The sequence below is a fragment of the Mesocricetus auratus genome, unplaced genomic scaffold (genome assembly GCF_017639785.1).
Source record: "Mesocricetus auratus isolate SY011 unplaced genomic scaffold, BCM_Maur_2.0 contig_13279_pilon_obj, whole genome shotgun sequence".
Taxonomy (NCBI): Eukaryota; Metazoa; Chordata; class Mammalia; order Rodentia; family Cricetidae; genus Mesocricetus; species Mesocricetus auratus.
Window position 1 is genome coordinate 1 of NW_024433221.1, and position 27693 is coordinate 27693.

The window sequence follows — 27693 nt, forward strand, 5'->3', positions numbered from 1 at the left end:
TTCACTCTTCTAGCATCCCTTCCAAAGAAAATTAAAATAAATAATAAAGAATGCCACAAAACAACAACAAATGAAAAACCAACACCAAAACAAAGAAACAAAACAATTCCCTGCCCTGTCTTTCCACCTTTCCATTACCTCTTCATTCGTCTTAGCGTCATTGGGAACTGTGGTGTGTCACAGAGCAGACCCTTTCATCCAAACAGCTTTACTTACAAGTGTTTGCTGTGCAATAAATTGTTATTCAGGTTCAAAGACTCTGGCTTCTGATACACCATCAACACTGGACCATCACTTAAACTCCTCCCCTCTCAGACATCCTGCTCTTGCTTGGCCTTGTGAATCCATCAGCTATGATTTGGTGGGACTGGTCCCTTCAGCCATTCCAGTGGGTCGTAGGTAGGCTAGATGTTTGCGTGGGCCAACTCAAAGCCCTGGATGTTTGCCTAGGTGACTGCTGAGTTAGTCAATCCTGGCCTCTGAGACCACTCCCCACCCCCCCACAGTTGTTGGGCAGAGCCTGCTATCCCATACCCATGGTGAGGAGTAGGTTCAGATTCTCAAGCATAGGGGCCAACCCAAGGATAGGCTCTGTGTCTAGCAGTAGATGGACAACATACGGCATTTTGTCACACTATCCTTTTTCACGGACTTCTTTTTTGAAACTGTTCTTTTGTGTATATATTGTTGTTTTCAGATTTGTATTTTTATAGAATTTCTGTGTGTACATTCACTAGAAATTAAGTGACCAAGATGAACACAGCCCATGAAGGAGTTGCAAACACATCATTAGCAATGCAGAAAACCCACCTGACAGCAGAAGATCCACAATGTCTCCAGCTTGGTTCTGTCTCAGAAGTAGAGGAGGCCTTAAATTAGTAAAAAATAAGTGGATAGAAAGTATCTTTTCTGACCAAACTAGAATGTAGACATTAACCATAACAAAAATAGATCCCTAATAAAAGGCTTGTGAGTAAAAAGTTTCTACACCTGGAAAAGCCTCTCCATTGATGTAGCAACTCAAATCAGAGGAAATCAAACCGAATTTGAAAAATCCCAGGTTTAATGGATACGAGGCTCCCAGGTGGCCTTCCAGTCCCCCAGAGAGGATAAGGGAAAGGAAACCTGAGAAACCAAGAGTCTGATTTCTGGGGGAAGGACAGTTTAAATACCCTGTGGGAGTGGTCTTGGGCATTTCTGGGGCCGGGGTCATCATTGGTGGGCCTTCTGAGATGCAGCAGGGTTTGTAGACAAAGAGGGGAGGGGGCTTGGGTGGAACTTCCACCATAAATTTCCAGACACTTTGGGTATATGGATGCCAGGGGCTGAGGTGAAGTTTCCAACATTACAGTGAGCACCATTTTCCTTCAAACACAGGAAGACAATGAAGAAGGAGATTTGTGCCTTGTAAAGAGTCTAAGCAGTTCCTGTCAAAATCTTCCTAGCATTATTGTAGAAAGGTAAAGTATCTTAAAATGATGGAAATATGTGAGAACAACATATTTCCAAACATTTTAAGGACAGGATCATACCCAAAGGTGATTTCAAAATATATTAAAATGGCAGCAATGGAAACCATTGAGTGCTATCATGAAGTCAGACAACAGGAGACATCAATGGGATAGAATGTAAGTGGAGTTTAATACTCTACAGAAATACTAAGCACTTCTTTTCAAAATCCTGCTGGTGTTATTTTGGGAAATGGAGAATGTAACCTGAGGAACCTGCCTGACTCCATTTTAAGGGCAGGATTCATTATGCTGTATTTTTTCAAGCAACACAAATGAACATTTCCCTGTGGCACTAATGACACGGGAGTGTTGGCATTGTGTTTCTCAAAGTTTCCTGTAATTCCAAATACCTACAAGCGATTAAAAGTTTCTGGCTGCTGCCAAGGATCTCTGCAGAGCCATAAACATGTGACGAGGCATTAGTGTTTCCTATGTCTCTGGGGCAGAGAATGTGCCCCTTGTCAACAGCACCGAATGTGTGGGTCTGAGGCTTTGAGGACTCACATTAGAGAGCACTGTTATGAATTAGGTACATTGTCCCTTTGGGCTGTGTACATTTGTGAGAAAGTTTCTGTCCTGCAGGCTTTCTCCTCCCATTTGTCACAGTTCCATAAATTATATCATTAACAAGGCTATGATTAGAGATATGGAATGTCAAGTGAGCAGCAGAATTAGGAACTTTGTGCCCAGGAGCATTAATCAAATCTTTTAGAGAATGTTTATGTACAGTTATACAAACTATTTGTAAAGTGTTTGAGAGAAGTAATTCTAAATTGGGAAAAACACTGGCAACACAGATTCTCTTAATGATTTAATACTTCATCAGAGACTTCATCAAAGGCAGTTTGCCATGGAAAGTAAAGGTGATAAATCATTATACACTTTTTTTGGTTTTTATTTATTTATTATGTATGCAGTATTCTGTTCTGCATGTATTCCTACAGGCCAGAAGAGGGCACAAGACTGCATTACAGATGATTGTGAGCTACCAAGTAATTGTTGAGAAATAAAGTGCAAATTGATATGTAGGAAGCTATAAGTATAAATATAGTAATATGTTATATATACATGTATGTAGACAAATATTTATGTACAGTTATTAATGGTCATATATGTAGGACTATATATCTATACATATTTGTGGAACATATCTTGAATAGAAAAGATTTTGTAACCCTAAGGCCTAGGGGAATTAAACATAGACATACAAAAATAGCCTATGCACCTAAATTTTGTAATCAATTATATCCTATAATTAAAGAATGTGGGATTGACTCTTATGATAAATGTTGTTTGAAGCTTGCCTTAGCAAGTTAACTATTCACCTAAGATGTCATCAAGTTAAAAATGTATTGGAGATCATTTGGGACTAAGTACTCATTTGCTAACATACTGTGGACTCAGCTTGCTTAAAATAAATGGACCTTGAAAGACAACAATGTAATCAATATCACTATTCTTTGGATTCCTGATGTATGGTGTTATGTACTTCTTCTTGGTGACTTATTCAGGTTCCTGACCCAGAAATATGTCTGTGTGTAGTGACAACACCAAAGTGGAAGCAATGTCCTTAATGCTACAGAACTTTGAAAATAACGTGTGTGGGTGTGTGTTTGTATACACAAGGTTTTAAATATATATGTGTGTGTATGTGTGTGTATACACAGCAATATATGTGTGTGTACACAGGATTATATATATATGTGTGTGTGTTTGTGTGTGTATACACAGGGTTATGTTTGTGTATACATAGGACTATGTGTGTGTGTATACACAGGATTATATATATCATATATCATATATGTTTGTGTATATATACACAGGACTATATGTGTGTGCCTGTTTATATCACATGATTGTGACTTTCTGTGCTTGTCTCAGTTAATGGAGTTATGATGAAGTTTGTGGGGGAACTTGGTGGATTCCATGTCAGGTGAGGTTGACTGAGGCTGGGGAAAAATATGTCAGGTTGGCAGAGCTTAGTGAGAAGATTTATTAGAAAGGGAAAGGGAGTAAGGAAAGAGAAAGGAGGTAAGGAGACAGACAGAGAGAGAGAGAGAGAGAGAGAGAGAGAGAGAGAGAGAGAGAGAGAGAGAGAGAGAGAGAACAGAAGAGGGAGACAGGAACAGCCCTGTCTGCCCCAGGGGAACAGCGGGAAAGGGAGCATAAGTAGGCAGGCATCTTTCTTTTTAGGGATCCTTTGCACCTGCGTACAGACTACACAACCATGGAACCCTGGGCTGGCCACGGTATTGCCTGAGTGCATTCTGCCAGGTGACAGGGGCAGGTCAGCATAGGGCCTGAGTCCTTACAAATGGGGCCACAAAACATCTTTTTTCCTTATGTGAGACTCTTGTAATAGATTGGATATGACAACAGCCACTTGTTCCTTTTCAAGACCCAATTGGTTGTGCTGGTTAATAAACAAAGAGGACAGCCATTATTCAAGAGATCAGAATCTTTGAAACACATCAGAATCACCCTTGTGTAAATACAGCAAGGGTCAGTTTCTTTTGTTTTACTTTATATGACACTACCCACAAGGGAACTTTATACAACATATGACATAGAAAAGCTGAGCAACATTGTTGTATATCTACTGAAGAATCATCAAGTATCTACTGGAAATACCAGTTAGATTAAGGAAATGAATAAAAGGTAAGACTAAAATGTATTCAAAGACAATCCTCCCTGTTCCCCCAGAAGAAATTATGTAAGTATGTGTCTTAAAATTATTTACAGGGGGCAATGTTTGTGTTTGATCCATAGAAATTACCTCATTTCTAAATTTCACTGAAAAATACTGTTACTGTGAGAGACAAAGTTACATTGTAAGTTTTAATTACTATGTCTAAGAGATCCATGACACAAAAATGCCCTTGATTAGCAAGTCCCTTTCCGAAGGATAGACAGTTCTTGAAATGCTGGAGTCTATTATTTATGGGAGATAACAAGTGACAGGTTTTTTCTCCACAAGCAGAAAAACTCTGAAACGTTCTCACTGTGTATGTCCTCTTGCCCATTTACCCCGTGATATAGAAAGCTGCTAGCTTTGTGTGGGACCTGGAACAGAGGAAAACACTTCAGTAGGTCCAGGATACTGTGCAGGCTGCTCTTCCATGTGCACCATAGATCCAGAAGAACCAATGATATTTGAGCTGTCAATGACAGATAGTGATGCTGTTTGCAACCTTTTGCAGACACCTAGAGATGAATCACAGAAGAGACCTTTGGGATTTTGGAGCAAGGCTCTACCCTAATCTACAGACACCAATTCTCCCTGTGAAAAACCAGCTCTTTGGCCTGATCTTGGGCTTTAGTGCAATCTGAATGATTGACAATCAGCCACATACTTACCATGCGACCTGAACTGCCCTTCATTAGTTGGATGTGATCTGTCCAAACCCCTCATATATTAGGATGTGCACAGCAGCAACCTGTTATCAAATGGAAATGGTATACATGCGATCATGCTGGGCCAGGTTCTGAAGGCAGTTACATGTAGAAGTTCCCAATTGCCTGTAATTTCTATTCCTGTTATAAGGCCGTCTACTGCAAAAATGCACCTATAAATAACTTCAAGTTGCTTATGTGTGGGTGGCTGAGGAAGAGAAGACTATGGCCAGGGTTATGGATTGTTCTGCTTGTTACGCAAGCACTGTGGGATCACAGTAGGTAGCTGCAGCATTACAACCCCTTCTTGGGAGTAGCCCTAAAGACAACAGGAAAGAGATGTGTTCAGAGTGGGCAGAAGTTGGGGAATACATGTTGTTCAAATATTTTATTCAGATGGAGAAATGGTCACATCTGTAGTTTTTCACTGATGCATATGCTATTCCTTATATGAGTTCTGTTATTCTAGAGCTAATACACCTGTCTAAGCTGATGACTCTCGCCTTTCTTCTCCATTACATTCCAGGTATCAGTGCTGGGCTTCCTTTCAGCCCTATATCTGAATGCAGGGATCTTTTAGATTGGCACTCTGGGTGAATTTTTAAAAACTGCCATACATTGAATTCAGCCAGAAGAAGTCAGATAAGTTGTTGTTGAGAATTCAATAATGGCAGTTAAGGTTACCTCTTCAGATGTGGGAATGATGAGATTAGAAGGTAGATATTTGCTAGGTAATTTGAAACAGAAGATATAAAGACAGGCAAACATCACAAGGTCCTTTAAATATGATCGTCAATGTTGCAATTCACACAGACTCTACTCAAAGTCGTTACTAGTTCTAGTTTTTAGTAGGCAGAACCAATATAGTGTCAGGCTAGAGAAATTTGTAGTATTTCTGTTCACCAGATGAAACATGTGAAAGTAATTTAACTAAACACTGTTATACACAGATAATTAAAGAGTAAGACATACAATACTGTATCTCACCAAATGTTTATCATTGGGTGTGTAATGTTATGCTCAGGCCCCTGTTCTTGGAATCTCCATTCCCAGATGACTGTGCTCCTTTGAAATGTTTGAGAATACAGAGAAGGTACAGGTTTGATGGGGTCAAATCTTGAATTTCGTAGCCCACTCTAGTTTCTAGTATTTTCCATGCACTTTATTCTAGCAAGACATGAAAATGTGAAGAGTCACCATGACACTCTCTTTCATATGTGGTGCTGCATGACCCTGGCTTTTCCCTGCCACCAAGGATTGTTTCTTCTCAAACCATGAGGTAAAATGAATCCTTTCTCTATGACATTTATTAGATATTCTGTCACTGTAGTGAGTAAAGAGGTTATTGAGCAAGGAATGAAACTGTCTGAAAAATTCGACATAGTAAATAATATGAAAAATTAGGGGGCACAATAAATGAAGACAAGCATATGCTTCTTGGAGGACTTAACACTGTTGATATAACAAAACATCAAAAATGATTTATAGATTCAGTCCACTCTAACAAAATTGCAAATATTGTTTGTCTTCAATAAATTTATGAAATTGTATCAATTAACTAATGGCTCCAAACACCCAAAAGGATTGTGAAATAAAACCAAACCACACCAGTGCTGCATAGATGACTTATTGGATAAGAACACTGACTGCTCTTCCCGAGGTCATGAGTTCAATTTCCAGCAACCACATGGTGGCTCACAACCATCTGTGGTGAGATCTGGTGCCATCTTCTGGCCTGCAGGATACATGTAGGCAGAGCATTGTATGCATAATAAATAAATAAATAAATAAATATGAAAAAAGAAAAAAAACCAACACAAACCAATAAAAACTAACCCATTAAAACAATCCAAAGGAATCCCATTATATCTTTTCTAAAAACTCGATGGCAAGACTCTGTTACTGAGGATAACATATACGTGAACCATAGGGCACCGAGGAAGGTAGATGGTACTGACATAGTGATACCACTACCCTACCTGGTTAGTTTTCCCAGGACTAGAAAAACCTACACAGTCTGCTGCTGTTCATTGTAATGCTCTTCTCAATATTCATGAGTAGAATCCACACAGATGTCCATGAACTTGTGAATAGAGAGCGTGTGGTAGTCAAATTATAGGAAAGATTATTTAGCCTTTAAAGAAAGAAGAAACAAAACAAAAGAAAATTAAAAACCAAGAAAAAGTACAATTCCAAACTCAGCATGTTCTAAAGCATCCTTCTCACTTTATATTCATGCCTGTAGACTACTATCACTTTCAGCTTGGGTCAGAGAAAATTCATTTTGCAGAGGCTGGTGGTTAATGCAGAGCCTGATTCCTGATTAAAGTCCTGAGAATAAATGGCTCATGAATGCTCATCCTTAAATAGGATACCTGTTATCTACTCCAAGGCTCTGAGTACCTCACAGAAGAGAAGGTGTAAGTACTTTCAGAGCAGTAGAATGTGGAAGGAGTACCACGTGGGTACAATATGGCCACGAAAACGCTGATACTCAGCAGACATGGATTCCTACGAAAGATTGGACCCTCCAACATTCGATCATAGATGAAGGTGGTACCCACAAGCCGCATAACTTCCTGAGAATCTAATAAGTATTAATGGCTACGTGAGGAAGGACTGACATTTTCTTCAACAACATAGCTACTAGGGAATTTGGAAAATGAAGGGGTTGAGAGGTAAAGAAATGAATAAAAGAGTGTAACGGATGCGAACATGAACAGTATAATCTGTATTTATGTGTGAAACTCACAAACTAAAAATCAAAATAAAAAAATAAAACATGCCTCTGATTTATAGTCATATAGTTGGAACAGGAGGTCCATACTTTAATCAATAAAACAGGTGTGGAGAGGCAAGGAGCACATAGTGTCAATTATATTTCATGTAAAAGAACTAATCTTAGAGTGTTTGAGAGCAGAACTCCAATTCCCAGCAAGTTACACTTTATGACTACTAATGACTTGTGATTCTTATGAATCACCAACTGGGAGAAACTTACTGAGAGATACTGCTGGCTCCCCAGGCTTGCATTGTCATTTGCTCTAAAGTGGACATGAAGTGACAATTGCCGTTCTTTAGGGAGGTGAGATCACAGAGGTACCAGTCTTTATCTTAGCCTTGTTGTGTACCTCTCACATATCTGTAGTTGCTATCACATGTGTGTTGTCAAGATGGTATCAGGACTGAGTCAGGTGAGCAATTTCAATTTAATCTTGGTGCAGTGAATAAGAGAAGCAAGGCTCGAGTTTTCTATGTTGCAAACAATGAGTTTAGGAAAGAACAAATTGACTACAAAAGTCATGAGAAAAGCATGTATCATAAGACATGAGGTAGCTGAGTGAGTAAGGAAACTGAGTAACATGACATTATGCCAATCTTGTTGTGACTCACATTTCACTGACTTGATAATGACTTTTAAAATAATCAAGCTGTATTTTTCATGTTTGAGTGCTATAAAACCACCCTACTACTCAGATGTTATAATAGAAATGAAATCACACAATTTTAAGATTGATATATGCTTGCCTCTTAAATGGTCATAGTGATAATAAAGAGAAGACTGACGAGGCTATAGAGAAGGCTCATAGTTAATAGCATCTCCTTCTCTTGCAGAGAACCACAGTTCATTCCCAGCACCTACAGGACAGTTCCCAATGGTGTGTAACTTTAGTTCAAAGAGAGCTGCCTTGCCAGTCTTCCTTAGTTTGTTGGTATAATCCTGGCCATCTCCAGAGTATTAGGTGGGGGAGGCAGAGCGAAGGAGAATAGGAAGGCAGGGATGGGAAGAGGGAGGGGGAGGGAGGACTAGTGAGGAGGAGGAAAGAAGAGGGATATAGAAAGAGACAGGGTCCAGGTACATCTAGCTTCATAAGCTATATTCACACCTGTTAGAAAATTTCATTGTCTTGTACATGTGATTGGCAAAATGAGAAAATTTACAAAAAAAAATCTTTGTGGAATTTTCCTGCTGAAGTTCCAGACAAAGTCCCACCACTGACAGTCCTGACTGCTACTGGTAATCTCGGTACTTACTTTGGTGTTCAGAACCTGGATTTGTGTCTCATGCTGTTCCATTCCAACCTCTAAGACAAACACATCCATAGTTTCAAAGTCTCCTGCAGATGCATCTGATCTGGGAGCATCTTAGAATGACATAGTCCTTGGCAGTGTCTCTGATAATTTTCCACCTTTCAGTGTGTGTGTTCTCTCTAAACTTACTGAGTGTAATTTGTGCAAACACCCATTACAATTACTCTGTTTTTCCTTAGTTACTTAGTTTTTATGGGTAATAAACAGAAAATGCAGGCAGCCAATCACTCAGAAAAGGAAACACTTTGATATACAAGATTACCAAAACTAAATCAAGAACAGATAAGCAATTTAAATAGACCTATAACCCCTATGGAAATAGAAGCTGTCATCAAAAGTCTCCCAACCAAAAAAAGTCCAGGTCCAAATGGCCTCAGTGCAGAATTCTACCAGAAATTCAAAGAACAGCTTATACCAATTCTTCTCAAAGTGTTCCACACAATAGAAGCAGAAGGGTCTTTGCCAAACTCTTTCTATGAGGCTTCAATAACCTTGATCCCCAAGCCACACAAAGATACAACTAAGAAAGAGAACTTCAGACCAATATCCCTCATGAACATTGATGCAAAAATACTCAATAAAATACTGGCAAATCGGATCCAAGAACACATCAAAACAATCATTCACCACGATCAAGTAGGTTTCATCCCAGGAATGCAGGGATGGTTCAACATACGAAAATCCATCAACGTAATCCACCATATAAACAAGCTGAAAAACAAAAATCACATGATCATCTCACTAGATGCTGAAAAAGCCTTTGACAAAATCCAACACCCCTTCATGATAAAGGTCTTGGAGAGATCTGGGATAACAGGGACATACTTAAACATAATAAAAGCTATATACAGTAAACCAACAGCCAACATCAAACTAAATGGACAGAAACTCAATGCAATTCCTCTAAAATCAGGAACAAAACAAGGCTGTCCACTCTCTCCATACCTTTTCAACATGGTACTTGAAGTCCTAGCTATTGCCATACGACAACAAAGGGGGATCAAGGGGATACAAATTGGGAAGGAAGAAGTCAAACTTTCACTGTTTGCAGACGATATGATAGTTTACATCAATGACCCAAAGAACTCTACCAGGGAACTCTTACAGCTGATTAACACCTTCAGCAAAGTGGCAGGCTACAAGATCAACTCAAGAAAATCAGTAGCCCTACTATATACAGATGATAAAAGGGCTGAAAGAGAAATCAGAGAAACATCACCCTTTACAATTGCCACAAACAACATAAAATACCTTGGGGTAACGCTAACCAAACAAGTGAAAGACCTGTATCGTAAGAACTTTGAATCTTTAAAGAAAGAAATTAAAGAAGCCCTCAGAAAATGGAAAGATCTCCCATGCTCTTGGATAGGTAGGATCAATGTAGTAAAAATGGCAATCCTGCCAAAAGCAATCTACAGATTCAATGCAATCCCCATTAAAATCCCAGCACAGTTCTTCACAGACCTTGAAAGAACAATAATCAATTTTGTATGGAAAAACAAAAGACCCAGGATAGCCAAAACAACCCTGTTCAACAAGGCAACGTCCGGAGGCATCACCATCCCTGACCTCAAGCTCTATTATAGAGCTATAGTCCTGAAAACAGCTTGGTATTGGCACAAAAATAGACAGGTAGACCAATGGAATCGAATTGAAAACCCGGGTATTAACCCACACACGTACGAACATCTGATCTTTGACAAAGAAGCTAAAAATATACAATGGAATAAAGAAAGCATCTTCAACAAATGGTGCTGGCATAATTGGAGACTGGCATGTAGAAGAATGCAGATCGATCCATGTCTATCGCCATGCACAAAACTTAAGTCCAAATGGATCAAAGACCTCAACATAAATCCAGCCACACTGAACCTCTTAGAAGAGAAAGTGGGTGGTACCCTTGAACAATTGGTACAGGAGACAGCTTCCTGAACATAACACCAGTAGCACAGGCAGTAAGATCAACAATTAATAAATGGGACCTACTGAAACTGAGAAGCTTCTGTAAGGCAAAGGACACAGTCAGCAAGACAAAAAGGCAGCCCACAGAATGGGAAAAAATATTCACTAATCCCACATCTGACAGAGGGTTGATCTCCAAAATTTACAAAGAACTCAAGAAGCAAGTCTCCAAAACACCAAAGGACCCTATTAAAAAGTGGGCTGCAGAACTAAATAGAGAGTTTTCAATAGAGGAGTCTAAAATGGCTGAGAGGCACTTGAGAAAGTGCTCAACATCCTTAGCCATCCGGGAAATGCAAATCAAAACAACTCTCAGATACCATCTCACCCCTGTCAGAATGGCTAAAATCAAAAACACCAATGACAATTTATGCTGGAGAGGATGTGGTGAAAGGGGGACACTCCTCCATTGCTGGTGGGAGTGCCAACTGGTTCAGCCACTTTGGAAATCAGTGTGGAGATTCCTCAGAAAAATGGGAATAAACCTACCACAAGACCCAGCAACTCCACTCTTAGGCATATATCCAAAAGATGCCCATTCATACAACAAAGAGGTCTGTTCCACTATGTTCATAGCAGCTTTATTTGTAATTGCCAGAACGTGGAAGCAACCTAGATGTCCCTCACCTGAAGAGTGGATAGAGAAAATGTGGTACATCTACACAATGGAGTACTATTCAGCAGAAAAAAATAATGGAATCATGAGATTCGCAGGCAAATGGATGACACTAGAAGAAACCATCCTGAGTGAGGTAACCCAGTCACAAAAAGAGAAACATGGCATGTACTCTCTCATATATGGATTTTAGACATAGATCTGGGGAGTGCCAGCCTACAATCCTATGGCCAGAGAGTCTGGGAAACAGAAACTTTATTTAGTGGCTGATCGAAGAAGAGGCAGACTCCCTTGGTTAAGTACTGAGCTGAACTCAAGAAAGCCAGTAACAGAGAGGGAGGACTGATGATCAAAGGGATTAAGACTGGGCTGGTTTAACCCCCAGAAACAGCTGACCAGACAAAGGTTAACTCTTGAATCCCAGGCATTAGCCTGGGAAGCCAGCATGGGACTTATCAAGACCCCCTGAATCTGGGTGTCAGTGAAGAGGCCTAGGGAATCTATTGAGCCTTGGGCAGCAGATCAGTACCCATCCCAAGTATACACACGGACTTTGGACTCCAATAGAACAATGTGAGGTGCACTCTCACCCAGAACTCTTGGGAAAGGGTCTAGGCCCTGCCCTATATGAAATGACACACTATGGACACCCCCATGGAGGGCCTCACCCTCCCTGGAGAAATGAGAGGATAACGTGGGGGGGAGGGGAGGGCACGGGAGGAAGGGAGGGAATGGGAGAAGGACCTGGAACTGACTTGTGAAGCAACCTTGATTCTTATCTAAATTTAAACTGGAAAATAAAATTTAAAAAAATCCTGTCATTTGAAGCAAGAAGGTTTACATAATCCAGAATACTGATTTCTTTGATGTACTCCTAGTTATTTATTAGACAAGAGATGTACAGATTGTTCTTCCATGTTTACATTTTTGAAGGAAACACTCTGGCCATGATTACTGGATTATGGCTTTTTTTAAAAAGCAGTGTTGGATATAACATCATGTAAAGTCTGTTCAGAAACATTTGAAATTTTTGTAGTTTGGTGGGGACAGAGAAGTAATGGATCAGGAAGCGATTATTTTGTTCATTTTAAAATGAGAAAATGGAGGTAACTGATGCTGGATTACATGGTAAAAAAAAAAGATTACACAAATAAGATGATAAAACAGTCTGTCTGTGTACTTAATCATCCCTGCAACTTTCACCAAGATGATGAGGCACTCATATAACAGGCAAGGTGTTTACAAGACAGACTGAAATAAATAATAAAAGTAATATAAATAACAAAAATTGTAAATAAAATTAATAGGTCATTGTACATGTTGTAAATCTTTTATAATGCAATTTTATCGAAGCAGTTGTAATTCCATACAAAATGCAATTGTTTTGACATAATCTGGTTACTCTGAAGAAATCTTTGGGTGTAAAAGATTTATTTATTATGTATAATCTTCTGCCTTCATGTTTGCCTGTAGGCCAGGAGAGGGCCCAGATCTCGTTATGGATGGTTGTGAGCCTCCATATGGTTGCCAGGAATGAACTCTTGGCCTGTGCTTTTAATCACTAAGCCATCTCTCCAACTCAGGTGTATAATTTACAATACACTAAAGAGTCCTGGTGAATAGAAAGAGAAGTTTTGAAAAAAATCACACACACACACACACGAGAGATGACTGATTCATAAAACCTGATTCTTTTTACAAAATGGCCTGTGTTAAAGTGGAATGAAACAATCTTCAGATAGAACAGAAAAATTTGTTTTGATTAATTTTATTTTTTTGTTGCCTGACAATTTCATACATTCATATAATGAATGCTAGTCATTTTCACACTGTGTTCCTCTCATCTCCCTCCACTCTTGGTGGAACATGGGGGTATCTATAAACAAATTCAAGCACTGTGCCTTTTTATAGAAGAGACTTGAGCAGCCACAACTTTTTTTTAAATTACAGGTGGACTTAAATTCAGAATTTTGAAGCTATCAAGGGACATATGAAACGTGATTCTTGTTACTCCTGTCATTGCTTCACCTACAGTTACAGAGTCTCAAGGTTGGAGTAGATTATTTGGCTATCTTTACATTGTTTTCTGACTTTTGAGGCCTCCAGAAATCCAAACAACCTCACAAGCAAATGTAAACAATACTGTTACACATTGCCAATGCTTATTTTACTTCAGGCAAAAGAAATTGCCAAGACATTCTCATGACACAATGGCCCCTCATACTTTAGCAGGAACTCTATTTACAGTACAAACTGTGACTGGAATTTTAGCAAATTTTTCTCTTCTTCGTCATTATGTGACCCTGTGTGTCACTGGGTTTAGGTTCAAGTCCACAGATGTCATAGTTCAGCACCTGGCTGTAGCCAACTGCCTCATCATGTTTTCCAAAGGAATCCCACAGACCATGACAGCACTTGGAGTAAAACATTTCCTTCATGAGTTTGGATGTTTATCTGTTCTTTACATTTATAGAGTGGCCAGGGGTGTGTCCATTACAGCAACCTGCATACTCAGCGTCTTTCAGGCCATCACGATGAGCTCCATCAACTCCAGCTGCAAGAAGCTTAAAAAAAAAGTTTCCCCGTATGTTGGTGTCTCAATTTTCCTTTGTTGGATCCTATATATGTGTGTAAACTTAATTTTCCCTCTGTACAGCCATAGCAAATGGAATTTCAAAAACATCACATGGAATCGAGACTCTGAGTACTGTTCTGCAGGACTTCAGAATGGAATCACAAATTCATTGTATATAGTGCTGGTATTGTTACCTGAAGTGTCATGCTCGGGACTCATGCTCTGGTCTAGTAGCACCATGATTTGCATTCTACACAGACACAGGAAAAAGATGCAACATATCCACAAGACAAGGCTCTCCTCCAGACCCTCCCCTGAGACCAGAGCAACCCAAAGCATCCTGGCCCTGGTGTTCACCTTCGTATTTTTTTATACACTCTCATCCACCTTTTATGCTTACATTGCCACCTTTAATATTTCCAGTAAGTGGCTAACGAACACCTCTGCCCTAATTTCTACATGTTTCCCGACCATCAGTCCTTTTGTTTTAATGAATCGTGATTGCACTGTAACAAGACTCTGGACCAAATTCAGAGCATCTGTCAGATTCATGTCACATTTGTATTTCTTCACAAACTTCAGATTTATACAAAGACCAATATGCAATTCAATAAGAAAGATACAAGCTTCTTAAGGCAGACACCAAGGCTGGTTGGGAGTTCTCCAGATGGTTGAATGTCAAACTTTGGATGATAGAGTAGGCTCTTACAGCAAGGCAATCACCCTCCTTCTTTAATAATCCAAGTCATGATGAATTTCATGGAAAATTTAAAAAGATGCAGTGACATATTAGCAAGCTCGATGTACAGATAATACATGAAATGAGACACAAATAATCTTTAAGACACAGAGAACATATTGTTATGTCAGTCTAGTACAGGTGCCTGTCATGGGAAATGGTCATCACTGGTTTCTTCTGGGATTGTCTATGTAGAAAACACAGACCTTGGTCTATAAACACAGTGTCACTTGTTCCTGGCTATAACAGGTTTTTTTCTTACACAAAAACACTGTGCTCACGACATGGTTTCAGTTAAGACATTGGCATTCCTGGAGTTATTGTGGTGGCTCAGAGGTTATAGTGCTTGCTGTGCAAATACGAGAACCTGAGTTTAGATCCCCAGCATCCAAAAAAATACAGGCACGGTGGTGCCTGTTTACAACTTCAGTGCCAGGGGGAGGAGACTGTCAGGCCAGCCAATGTATCCAGAGTGGTGCAACCCTGTCTCAAAAATACGAAGACTGATGAATGTATCAACACCACAGCAACTTCTGACTTCCACATGTACCTGCTTGACAGTCACAAACATAAACATGTGCATACACAGACACAGACACACACACACATACACACACACACAGATAGATAGAGAGAGAGAGAGAGAATGAAACTTATTTTTTTTAACTTATATTCTACAATGGTGTTTAGCCTTATCTCAGGCCCCAAAAGACTACTGGTGACTAAGGACTGCAATTCGAAACCATAAACAAAGTAAATCATTTTCTTTTAAGTTGTTTTATATTCATCAGTATTTAAAATAACAGCAGAAATGATTTTTAAAATTGTATACATGCATCCCAAACAGAGAATTGTAGCACTTAGCACTTAATAAAGTAGAGTAAGCCAAATTGAGATTGTCTGCTTGCTGGCTCGTAATGACAATGGATTCACATATGTTCTTTGCCTTGCATTAGAAATGTCCTCATGGGTGTATGAGTTTGAACTGTTGGTCCCCATCTAGTGGTACTGTGTGGGGAGATTGTGGAATCTTTAGGGTGTGTGGCTTTGCGGGAGGGACTGTATCACTAGAGGAAAACTTAGAGCTTTCATAGCCTGGTCTACTTCCTGTTCTCACCGTGCCTTCTGACTCCCAGATGAGCACTGTGCTCCTGCTTTCCCCATCATGGTGTTCTGCATATTCCCTGGAACTCTGAGCTTTATCTCATACAGGGGTGGAGTCAAACGTAAAACATCAAAGTCCATCACAGTGACATACATTCTTCCACAAGGCTCTGCCTTTCTTCTCCTTAAATAAACTTTATAGCAAAACTTTTGAAGACAAGGTAAACAAAATGCTCCAGAGTTAATCAGACCCTAAGTCTGTATGTCTCACTTAATTTCTACAGTCAGAATAGCCATTCTGAAAACTCCTCCTTCTGAAGGTTCCATTAACTCCCCAAACAGTGCCTCACAGATGGCGTTAGGAAAGTGGCTCTAGGTGGGACTGCGACAGATCTCATGGTGAAGTACAAACATACCATCAGGCAGAACTTACATGGGCTGGAAGTTTTTTGGGGAAGGAAAAGGAGTGGTGGAAGGAAGAGAGAGAGAGAGAGAGAGAGAGAGACAGACCGACATACAGACAGACAGACAGAGATAGAGACTTCTTCATTTCCAGTTTGTATCCCCTTGATCTCCTTTTGATGCCATATTGCTCTACCTAACATTTTTAATACTATATTGAATAGGTAAAGACATAGTGGACAGCCTTGTCTTATTCTGATTTTAGTGGAATCACTCTGAGTTTCACTCCTTTTAGTTTGATGTTGTCTGTTGACTTGCTATATATTGTCTTTATTGTGTTTAGGTATGCTACTTGCATCCCTGATATCCCAAGAACAAAATTCAACACCCTTCAAGATAAAAGTCCTTGGGAGATCAGGGATACAAGTAACATAACTAATGTTTGGTAGGCAAAGGACACTAAAAATATGAAAAAAATGTAAATTACATATCTGACAGAGGGGTGATTTTCAAAATTTATAAATAATTCCAGAAACTAGATATCAAAATAAAAAATGCCCCATTTGAAAAGCTGGGAACAGAGATAAACAGAGAATTCTCAACAGAAGAATCTCAAATGGCTAAAAGATATTTAAGGAAATGCTCAACATCCTTAATCATCAGGGAAGTGCAAATCAAAATTACAATGAGATACCATCTTACACCTGTCAGAATGGCTAAGATAAAAAATACTGAGTATAGTTGTGTTGTAGAGGATATGGAGTCAGGGGAACACTCCTACACTACTGGTGCGAATGCAAAGTTTTATAGTCATTTTGGAAATCAGTTTTGTAGTTTTTAAGAAAATTGGCAATCACTGTACATCATCACATAGCGTTATAATTCTTGGGCATTTTACCCAAAGGACACTCATTTATACCACAAAGATGTTTTTCTCAACAATGTTCATTGAGGCATTATTCATAATATCCAGGACCTGGAAACATTCTGGATGCCCCTCAATCATAGAAGGATAAGGAAAATGTGGTCCATTTCCACCATGGAGTACGACTCAGCTGTAAAACATTATGATCTCATGAAATTTTCAGGAAATGGATGGAACTAGAAATAAACATCCTCAGTGAGGTAACACAGATTCAGAAAGAAAAACATGGTACATATTCTCTCATAAGTGGAAATTAGATGTAATGCAAAGGATAACAGAGTAAAGTACTCAGCTTCAGAGAAGCTAGGTATCAAGCAAGACCCTGAGGGATGACATGGATACCTTGGGAATATATTTAGATGACATGCACAGTATAAACTGAGATATCATAAATGGGATGGGAGGGGCTATGATAACAAGATGAAATGAGATGGTTTAGGTGGGGAGGGATGCAGTGGAAAAAACAAAGAGGATACAGTAATGAAGAGAGCCACTATGGGTTTAGGAAGAATGTGGTGCTAGGATAAATCTCAAGAATTCAGATGGTGTACATCAAGTGAGGCTCCTAGCAATATTACAGAGAATGCTTGCTCTGCCTTTCATTTTTAATCAGACTGAATAATATTCAAACTATCATTATAGAGCTATCATCTGGTAGTTAATGGAACCACAACATAGAACCAGGTTGAGCTCCAGGAATCCATGTAAAAAGAGGGAGGAGGGAACATATGAGCAAGGGAGGTCAAGATGATAACAGAGAAATCTACAGAGACAGTTGAACCAATCTTGTGGAAACTCGTGGACTCTAGACCTACAACTATGGAGAATCCAAGAATCCAGGGGATGAAACTAGGCCCTCCATATGTGGAAGATAGTTATGAATTTTGTACTATCAGAAGGGACCCTGGCAGAAGGATCATGATATAAACCTTGTATATGAACACCTTGTTGGAGCCCATTCCTTGAGGTGAGATGCCATGCCCAGAGGTGGTGGGAACATGACATAATCCCAGTACAATTGCTAGGTTATTGGAACCCATTCCTTATGGTAGGATGTCATATTCAATTGTAATACATGGGAGAGTGGTTGTGTCTTGTCTCAACGTATTGTACCAGGCAATGTTGTTTCCACATGGAAGTCCTTCCCAGTGAGGAGGAGTGGACTGGGGGTTTGCTAGGGAGGAGGTGATAGTGGGTGGCAGGAATTTAGGGGGATGGGAGGAGGTGTGGGAGGGACAACTGTGGTTGGAATGTAAAATGAAATCAAGAAATAAAATAAGAACAAATGAAAAAAACTAAAAAAGTTTGATGTGAATTTCAGAAGATATTTAATTATTAAGAATAAAGAAGACATACTTTAAATGCCAATTAATTGAAAAGAATTGTTATCTTTGATATTATAAGGAATTACATCATTTTCCTCTCCCATTTTTCTCTCTTACAAACTCATGAACACTTTTTTGTAATTGTTATTATATAAATACCTATAAATGTGCATTGAGGTGACTTTAGTAATATAAGTGTACTTAATATAATTCCTATACATATTATATACATATAATCTATGCCTGTAACTTCAATTATAATATATAACTTATTTGATATTTGAATTTTATCTTCTGCCACATGGAGAACTTTTTTTCCTTGCTTTTTTCCCTGTAATTTTTGTATGCTTGAGTTCTCATGATATTTTCCCATTCCCATCACTTTGCCTATTCTGTTCCTAGTTCAGCTCACCTATGTGAAGTCATGTTCATTCAACTTCATGCATATTCATGGACAATGAATAAAATTCTCAATAGACACAATCTCACCGAAAACTAGTCCTCAGGCTCTTATATTCTTTCCGACCCTTCTTCCTCAGTGAAGCCTCAAATTTAGGAGTATATTTGCTGCAAATGTATCATTTCGAAGTGGGATAAATTAGTCAGACAAAGAAACCCACCTCGTTCCTAAGACCAGATGCAGTGAAAAAAACCCACCCTGGAACTTAAACCATATATGTGAATGAAATCCACCCTGATCCTGACACTAGAGCCAAAAAGCTACAAAGGACCAGTGAAAGAAATACACTTTGGTCCTGAAATCAGAGACAAATCTTCTCCTCACCAACTCTGCAAAAATTCAACCAACCTGTGAGCAGGAAACTCAAACACTACTAGAGCAGAAAACCAACCAATTCCCTAGTATGAAATTCAGCAAGTGTGAGCTTGTCTGAACTCAAGGGTATTGGAATCTACTGGTTAATTCCCTCTCTGAAAATCTTATGCCTGGGAAACTCCTCTCCTAAGAAGCCCTATAAATTTGAATTACCCTTCTCTGTGTTTTCAGAGGCAGCCCCTCTCCTGGATTCCTCAATCCCAAATAAATCTCCTGTAAAAGTTTTGTTGGAAGACCTTCATTTACACGCATGTAGCAGAATCTCTTCTGGGTAACTCCCTTAGAGTAGCAGAGTAGAAGAAGTAACTGACACCTGCTGGGAAACTCCCTTAGGAGAACAGAGTAGACATAACAGCATTTCATCAGATCTGGAGCAGATTGATATATTTCTCCAGGTGTTTCCCACTCAGTGGTGTGAAACAGAAGAGGTGACAACTTGAGCAATAGCTGAGAAGAAGTAGATGCATCTACTGGGAACCTCCTAACAGGATTGTATCAGAACTCAGTTGTAATGGCTCTCTTGGAAAGGAGAAAGATTGCCACATCCTGTGGGGAGACCATTCCCTACAACATCCCAGCTTCAGGTACAGCTTGACTTCCTGAGAATTTAGAATACCTGACCTCTCACGCTCATAGATATCCAAGATATTTTCCCTTCACATCTGTAGGTATAGCCTGACTTCCCTGCAAGTCAGATAAATTTGCCTCCAGGGCTGCAGGTATCCAGGACACCTTCCTTTCACAGCTTCAAACATAGTCTGGCTTCCTGACAATTCAAGATACCTATCCCTCCAGGTCTGCAGCAATTATAGGTATATCCTGACTTCTCAACAAGTTAGGATATCTTACGCTGCAATTGCTGTGACACTTTCACCAGCCACTCAAAATGTCACTCTTATAATCGCCTCTAAATTCTGCATCTAAAACAGCTTCAAATATACTGCCCAAAATTTTCCAGCCTCACACAATACTCCAGCCAAGGCTCAACAATTATCCTGATTTTCTCCAGTTTCAGCTAAATCTTCCACACAAAGTAATTTGTAGAAAACACTGCCATAATCCTTCCCAAATGATTTATGAATGCTTGCCATCATTTAAAGAGGGTTAATTACAAGTTGATATTAATTATAGTTAGCAAAAATGCCAAACTAAGGAGTTACATTTAAGTATGCCATTCAGAAGGATAAAGGGGATACAATATAGCGATGATGAGATAACAGGTTCCATTATTGAATCTACTTTAATACAAAAAAGCAATAATTGACCTGAAAATGTTTCATATCGGATTGAATTTTGGTTTATGGATACAAAGTCAAAGATACTTTGGTATATATATAAAATGTTTCCATTCTTGTTTTGGGTATTGAGTAGTTTTGTTAATTGACAGTTAAAGCTTCTCCTCGGAGAAGAGAGACTAGGTCATGGGGGAACAGGAAGGTTGAATGGGGGGGTAGAATAGGGGCAAGAGGGAATCATAGGTTAGAAGACAGATCAGACACCAGTGTGACCTCTAGTGATCTAAACGGATGACACTAATTGGCAAGCTAAGCAATAGTGTAGAGACCACCTCAAATGCCTATTCCTGATAATGAACTTGATGTCTATAACCATCCTGAAGCCTTCATCCAGTGACTGATGGAAGCAGAGGCAAACACCCACAGTTAAACACTGAACTGAACCCAAGGAACCCAGTGACAGAGAGAGAGAAGCAATGAGCAAATTGGTAAAGAATGGGCTGGCAAAACCAGCAGAGACAGCACATCTGAACAAGGGAGAGCTCTTGGACCCCAGACTGACAGCTGGGAGGCCAGCATGGGACTGATCCAGACCCCCCAAATTTGAGAGTCAGTGAGGAGGCCTGGGCTACCTATGGGGCCCTGAGCAGTGAGATTAGTGTTTATCCCTGGAATACAAACAGACATCGTGTGTCCATAACACAAAGAGGGATGTTCTCTCAGTCTGGACTCTTAGAGGAATGTCTGGACCCTACCCTGAGTGAAATGACAGACTTTAGATATCCCTTATGTGGAAGGAATTGGCAATAGGGTCAGAAGCTGGGGGGGGGGATGGTGTTGGGGGTGCAGGAGGAGGGGAGGGAGGGGTGAACTGGGATTGACATGTAAAGCAAGCTATTTAAAATTAAAATAATAAAAAAAACAAAACCGCTTCTCTGAGATTCAAGATTGCAATAGCTCTTAGTAGCTGGTTTGCTTTCTAGAACTAGGCATGGTCACCCTCTTTACAGTCAGGAATCATGTTCAATTCAGCGCCCAAAACTGCTTATGAAAGTTCCTAGAAAGAAGTTACAACAATGAGGATAACATACACAATAATAAGAGTTTAACAATTTATTGTGTTTTAATTTAATTATGTGGAAATGGAAAATCGTTTAATACATTTTATGATTTTAATGAAATATTGGTGAATTCTGGATAATCATGTAATAATAAAATTGAAAGTTGTAGCCAATTCATATTTGTAAATTTAGAATACAGAGCAATTCAAGAAAAATCAGTAGATTGGAAGAATCACCCAGCTAAAATTATTATTATTGCAAGTGCAAGAGAGAATGCATTAAGCTCCAAGTCCTTTAAATCAATAATATGAATATTAACTGTCTATATTAGAGAAGAATATAAATTCTCATAATGAGCCAGGTGTGTGACTGGCCATGTTTAATCTCAGAACAAGAGAGTCAAATGTAGGGAGATCTCTATAATAAAAATATGGTCTTCGCAGAATGTTTCAGACAAGTCTGGATACAAAAGGAGATCCTTCTCATATGAAAATACTACCTGGATTTCGGCATGTACACCTTCAATAGTTCCTGTATACAGTGGTTCTAAAACAAATTTGATGAACAAATAACAGCCCGAATAATCAAGACCATTCTATATTGTGAAACCCACATTTGCAATAGAGACAAACTGGACTTTATCTTTCAAATTCTTTTCTTAATATAAGAACTATGACTAGTATTGAATTAGGTTTTGAGAGGGTTATTCCTTCTAGAATGAGACCTGTTCCTGATATGATGTAGACTGTTCTTCTCTGGCCTTATCAAGATAATGTAGCACTTTGGGGCAAAAATGAAGCCAAGGAGGGCTGCACTAGAAGCCAAGATAGAGAAGACTTCCATAGCCACCATGACCTTCCCCTTGGTGCTGTGGTAGACAGGGAGGAATGTGACCCAGACACAGAAGAACACCAGCATGCTGAATGAAAGGAACTTGGCTTCATTGAATGTGTCTGGTAGATTCCGGGACAAGAAAGCCATGGTATAGCTCCCAAGTGCCAAGGAGCACAGGTATCCCAGGACACCATGAAAGGCAAAAGCTGAGCCCTTATTGCACATAATGATGATATGCCCATGCTCAGAATGAGCATCTTGATCAAGGAAGGGAGGAGAGGTTCCTAGCCAGATTGCACAGAGGACAAGGTAGATCAGAGTACAAATGGGGATGATAAAGTTTGGGGCCTTTGATATTATTAACCACCTCACCACTCTGTTTGGAAAAGTGACCTTGAATGCAATAACCACAGTGATAGCTTTTGCCAACACAGTGGCAAGAGCCACAGTGAAAGCACCTCCAAATGTGATCTGCTGTAACATACAAGCAGTAGTGTTGAGACAACCAATGAAGAGAAAGGTACAGAGGAAGCAGATGGTGAGTGTGACAAGCAAGGTGTAACTGAGTGTCCTGTTATTAGCCTTGACAATTGGAGTGTCTCTGTTCTTCACAAAGAGTCCAAGAACCAGAGCTGTGAGTACAGAGAAGCAAAGAGCTACAGTTGTAAGAGACATCCCCAGGGGGTCCTTATAGTCAAGAAAACTCACAACTTTCTGGAGGCATTGCTTCTTCTCTGTGTTTGCATAATGACTTTCTGGACACTTCATGCATTGATCCATATCTGTTTAGAAATGAAGGTGATCGTGAGTCTATTTTGAGTTGATCATTTTTTTTGTCCTAAGACATTTCAGTGCCTGCTCTTTGGATTATTACCCAAGTTACTTTCCTATTTTGTCAGGAACAAAATAATAAGTACTCTGTAGTGAATAATTCCATATTTATACAACCTGTCTTCTTTATTAGAGATTTCACGTGTTATTTATAAGTACATAAATATTTGTGAACTCACCACAGCCTTCTTTTCTCCTGCTCTACTCCACACCTTCTCTCATTTTTCTCTCCCAACTCAATGTGCTCTCTATGTCTTGTTTTTACATTTTAATACACACCGAGTCTATCCAGTTATGTTAGTATGTACATGTTGTGGGGGCGTCTACTGTAATATGTGTAGCATTTGAGAATCCACAACCTTAAGGGACACTGATCTCCCTCCTTTGTTAATCATCAATTGTTCAGTAGCCTCTCTTACAATGCATTTTCTTTACAGGTGATATTAGTCAAACAAATCTTATGTCATTTCTCTCTTATGAACTTTTGCTGCCTTTTGTGTTATTTGTGTATCTGTGGTAGAATTTATTTGAATTTGAATTACATTGCACAAACTGACTTCTTTGCAATATCAAATTATATGTTATATCCTCCCTATGAATTGGAGAGATGTGTATAACAAAAGAGGGAGAATTACTTTTGATATTATTTTCATAAGTGGAGTTCTTGAGTATGGATTCAAATTTTCATTATCCTTATAAAACTGTGTTTTATGGTTTTGTTTTTTCTCTGCTGAAGGTTTATTGAATAATCATTACCATATTGTCAGTGGTTTGAAAGGTGCACGGGTCAACACTTGTAACTACTATTGAGGAAATGTTACTAATACTGAAACTTTTTTTGAGTACCTAACAAAACCGTCTTATAATATTCTGCTCTTGAAAGTTTGTAAAATTATCCTGTGTTTGAAATTCATGCACACTGATTTGCACATATTAGATTTCTACTGTCAATTTTTCCTGTGTTTCTTAAAGAAAACACTAGATATTCGATTTTATTTTGTTGATACACTTTAACACAGATTTAAATGTACTTTAGTAGAATAAAATATATATTTCTATGTCTTGGAAATATTTACTTGTTTCCTTATACTATTCTAACATATTGACATAAGCCTTCTTAGGACCTAATTTAAAGATTTTATTTCAAGTTTGGTTATTTGATTTCTTTTGTATAGAAGTATTGAATTCCTTTTTGTTTTCTACTTTGTAATCAAATATCCACAGGCATAGCTGCAACCCTTAATAAAGGCTGATGATAGATGTATTGAAAACTAGTTTATATAAAATGAGGATATCTATTTCAAGATAACATTAACTTTTTGGTAACATTCAATCAGTAATCTTTTCTACTTCAAGTGTTTAGTAGTATTATTTACCCATAATTTTGTGATGTATGCTCATTAGAAGGACTTTGTATAGGTAAGTAAAACTCTATTATCATGTACACATGAAAAATATTCATGAAACTGCCATAAACTGAAGCTCCATTACATATGTACACATATATGGGGGCATTAACACTCTCTTATCTATCTATCTATCTATCTATCTATCTATCTATCTATCTATCTATCTGTCTATCTGTCTATCTATATGCATATATATATTTATTACACATCCATAGATACTATTCATGTATATAATGTTTATATATATATTCCATATATAGATCCATGTATATATTCATATCTATTCTTTAAATGGGGTTACTTTTTGCTTACACTTTGAAAGCACAGTTATTATATCTTAACATGGGAAATTCATGGAGGAATTTGCATAAATAACTACTCATGCCAGAGAAACTATTTCATGGCTATTAAAACAAGAAGACTCAGCCGGCGGTGGTGGCACACACCTTTAATCCCAGCACTCGGGAGGCAGAGGCAGGCAGATCTCTGTGAGTTCGAGGCCAGGCTGGACCAATAGCCTCCAAAACAATACAGAGAAACCCTGTCTCGTAAAAATAAAAGAAAAGAAAACTCATGTCTGTAAGAGTGTGGCCTGCGCTAATAATTAGTTCATATTCCAGCAGAGCCTCTATAACAAAGAGTATTTGGGTATTGCAAACTGGATTCAATAAGGATTTATTTCGTATTTTTTGAATAGAACAACAAGTGAGCAAGTTGAAAGTTTTGGAATATTTGGCAAGGCATGGATATGATCAAAATACATAATATGAAATATGAAAAGATACACAAATAAATACTCTACTTCTAATTTTATTACTAGGTATGGAAATACTGACTTCTAAAGGTGTTTCTTCCTAAAGTAAGATGTGAGTAAGCTCATGAACTGTTCCTTGAAGCGAAGATTCTATAATCCCTTGTAGGTCTTCTTAGTTCATGATGGAGCTCTACCTAACATATTGTTGAAATTGTCTTGAGGATATTGTCTATGTTACATGGAGCAGAACAATAGAGACATACATAAACATAGCCATTGAATAGGGTAAACTGAAATTTATTCATGCTGTAAGTCAAAAACCTGTTTACTGAAGACATCAAAAACAAATGTCTAAACTTCTCTGTATAAAAACAAATAGCTGAGAAGAGTTATTATGAATATTACCAACCCTACATTTAGCTGAGTCCTAATTATATTGAAATACAGTTAATTGCCACTCTATTATTCTGTGTTAAATTTTGTGGGGAAGTAAAGTGTGTGGATCATAACAAAGAAATTGGTTTCTTGCAGTTGCCTATAAATATAAATCAACTTATAAATTTCTATGCCTTGTGTGAACAAATCCAGAAACAGCAGTAAACATTTTATCCAAAATAAGAGAAGGAATAAAATTGTCTCACTTCTACGAATATATATTTCAGTTGTTAAGATAATGTGAGGTCCTGTAGACACGAGGAACCATTCTTTGTAAGATTCCTGCTTACCTGTCTCATTAGAAATCTCCTTGTCAGGACAGGGAATGCAATCATAGCAGCAAATATTCTTGCCAAGCAGGGCAATTTTCCTGAATCCAGGCCCACATCTCTTATAGCACACAGACTGAGGAATCTGAGAAAAATGGAAGCACTGTTAACAAATACTTCAAGTTTACTGAAAACTCCAACAATACTGGTTTTGAATATTACATAACTAATTTTAAATCTCTATGCCTACAAATGCAGAAAATGATTTTAAAGGATTGTGTAATATACACAATTGTTTTGATATTATCAAAGTGTTAAAAAATTTGAAGCATATTGAGTTTGGGACAAGTTTGAAGCAGGTAGGTCACTGAAAAACATGACGTAGAATGTCAACTTCTCCTTTCAGGCAGTTACTGTCTCTTTACTTACTAGCATCTTGAGAAACTTTTAAGTCTACTATCATTGTGAATTATAATTTCCAACTTGACAGGACTTATAATCATCACAGAGTAAATTTTTGGGTATTTGTGTGATTAATGTCAAAGAGATTTTTAAGGTTTCACTCAAAAAGTGAGTGTCACTACCCCATTGACGGTTGTCTCAGAAGGAATAGGAATGATAAAAATGTGTTATCTCTGGTATTTACTGCTTTCTGCTCAGAATATTATGTCATTAGGAAATTCATGATCCAAAACAATAAATTTCCAAAGATAAGGCCTGCTTCTACACACTTTCACTAAAAAAAACCACTTTCTTAGGTTATTTTAGATATGTATTGATTTGCAGTAGGACTGGTGATGAACATCCATGTCTGTACTCTATATTAGTTTCCTTTTAAAGAGGTGCAAAGGGGGAAATGATAATTGATTTTGTACTTAAATTTTAAGCATGGAATCAAAATCAACTATTTTACTGTTCAGCATACTGAGATGTGAATGATCTACTTGTCACCAAGAACACACATCCAACAGGACCTTGGTTCCTGGGCAAAACACTGTGCCCTGCTCCCACCCATCTCAGCCACACTACCAGGGCAGGATGAAACACTTCTCCAGCCAGTTGACAACAACATCCCATCATGGGACCCTGTAAACTCCTCTGCTCCCCAAACCACCAATACCCAATGAGTTTAGCAGTTCCATGTGATACAGTTACTTAGTGTACAGAGGACTAAGACAGATGAATGAGAAAGACGAGAGAGAGAGGGGGGAGGGAAGGAGGGAGGATTGAGAGCAGCTCCCTGGGTCACAGACATCTACTGAACAAAAAGAGCTGAGAAAGAGGACTAAGAGGGTTGGATCAAGAGGCAAAGACTCTGCCTACAACAAGAAAAAGAAGAGATGGGTGGACATCAATACAAGAATACGTTAAACAAGCTAAAGAGAA

At 38.6% G+C, this 27693-nt stretch overlaps 2 protein-coding genes across 2 annotated transcripts; one reads left to right on the forward strand and one right to left on the reverse strand.

The window, feature by feature from the left end:
- The first annotated feature begins 13784 nt into the window (after nt 1-13784).
- LOC121138451 (vomeronasal type-1 receptor 4-like) lies at nt 13785-14783 on the forward strand. The gene has a single exon (XM_040741133.1). It carries the CDS (start codon nt 13785-13787, stop codon nt 14781-14783), a length of 999 nt encoding a protein of 332 aa, XP_040597067.1.
- Nucleotides 14784-21872: 7089 nt separating this feature from the next.
- LOC121138452 (vomeronasal type-2 receptor 116-like) lies at nt 21873-26475 on the reverse strand. The gene is made up of 2 exons (XM_040741134.1): nt 26329-26475; nt 21873-23391 (listed from the first exon to the last, which is right to left on the reverse strand). Exon 2 carries the CDS (start codon nt 23387-23389, stop codon nt 22463-22465), a length of 927 nt encoding a protein of 308 aa, XP_040597068.1. The 5' UTR covers nt 23390-23391; nt 26329-26475; the 3' UTR covers nt 21873-22462.
- Between the last annotated feature and the right edge of the window lie 1218 nt (nt 26476-27693).

Excerpts from the sequence above, each read along its gene's own strand:
- LOC121138451 (XM_040741133.1), top strand. The coding sequence starts at position 13,785 with ATGGCCCCTCATACTTTAGCAGGAACTCTATTTACAGTACAAACTGTG.
- LOC121138452 (XM_040741134.1), bottom strand. The coding sequence starts at position 23,389 with ATGGATCAATGCATGAAGTGTCCAGAAAGTCATTATGCAAACACAGAG.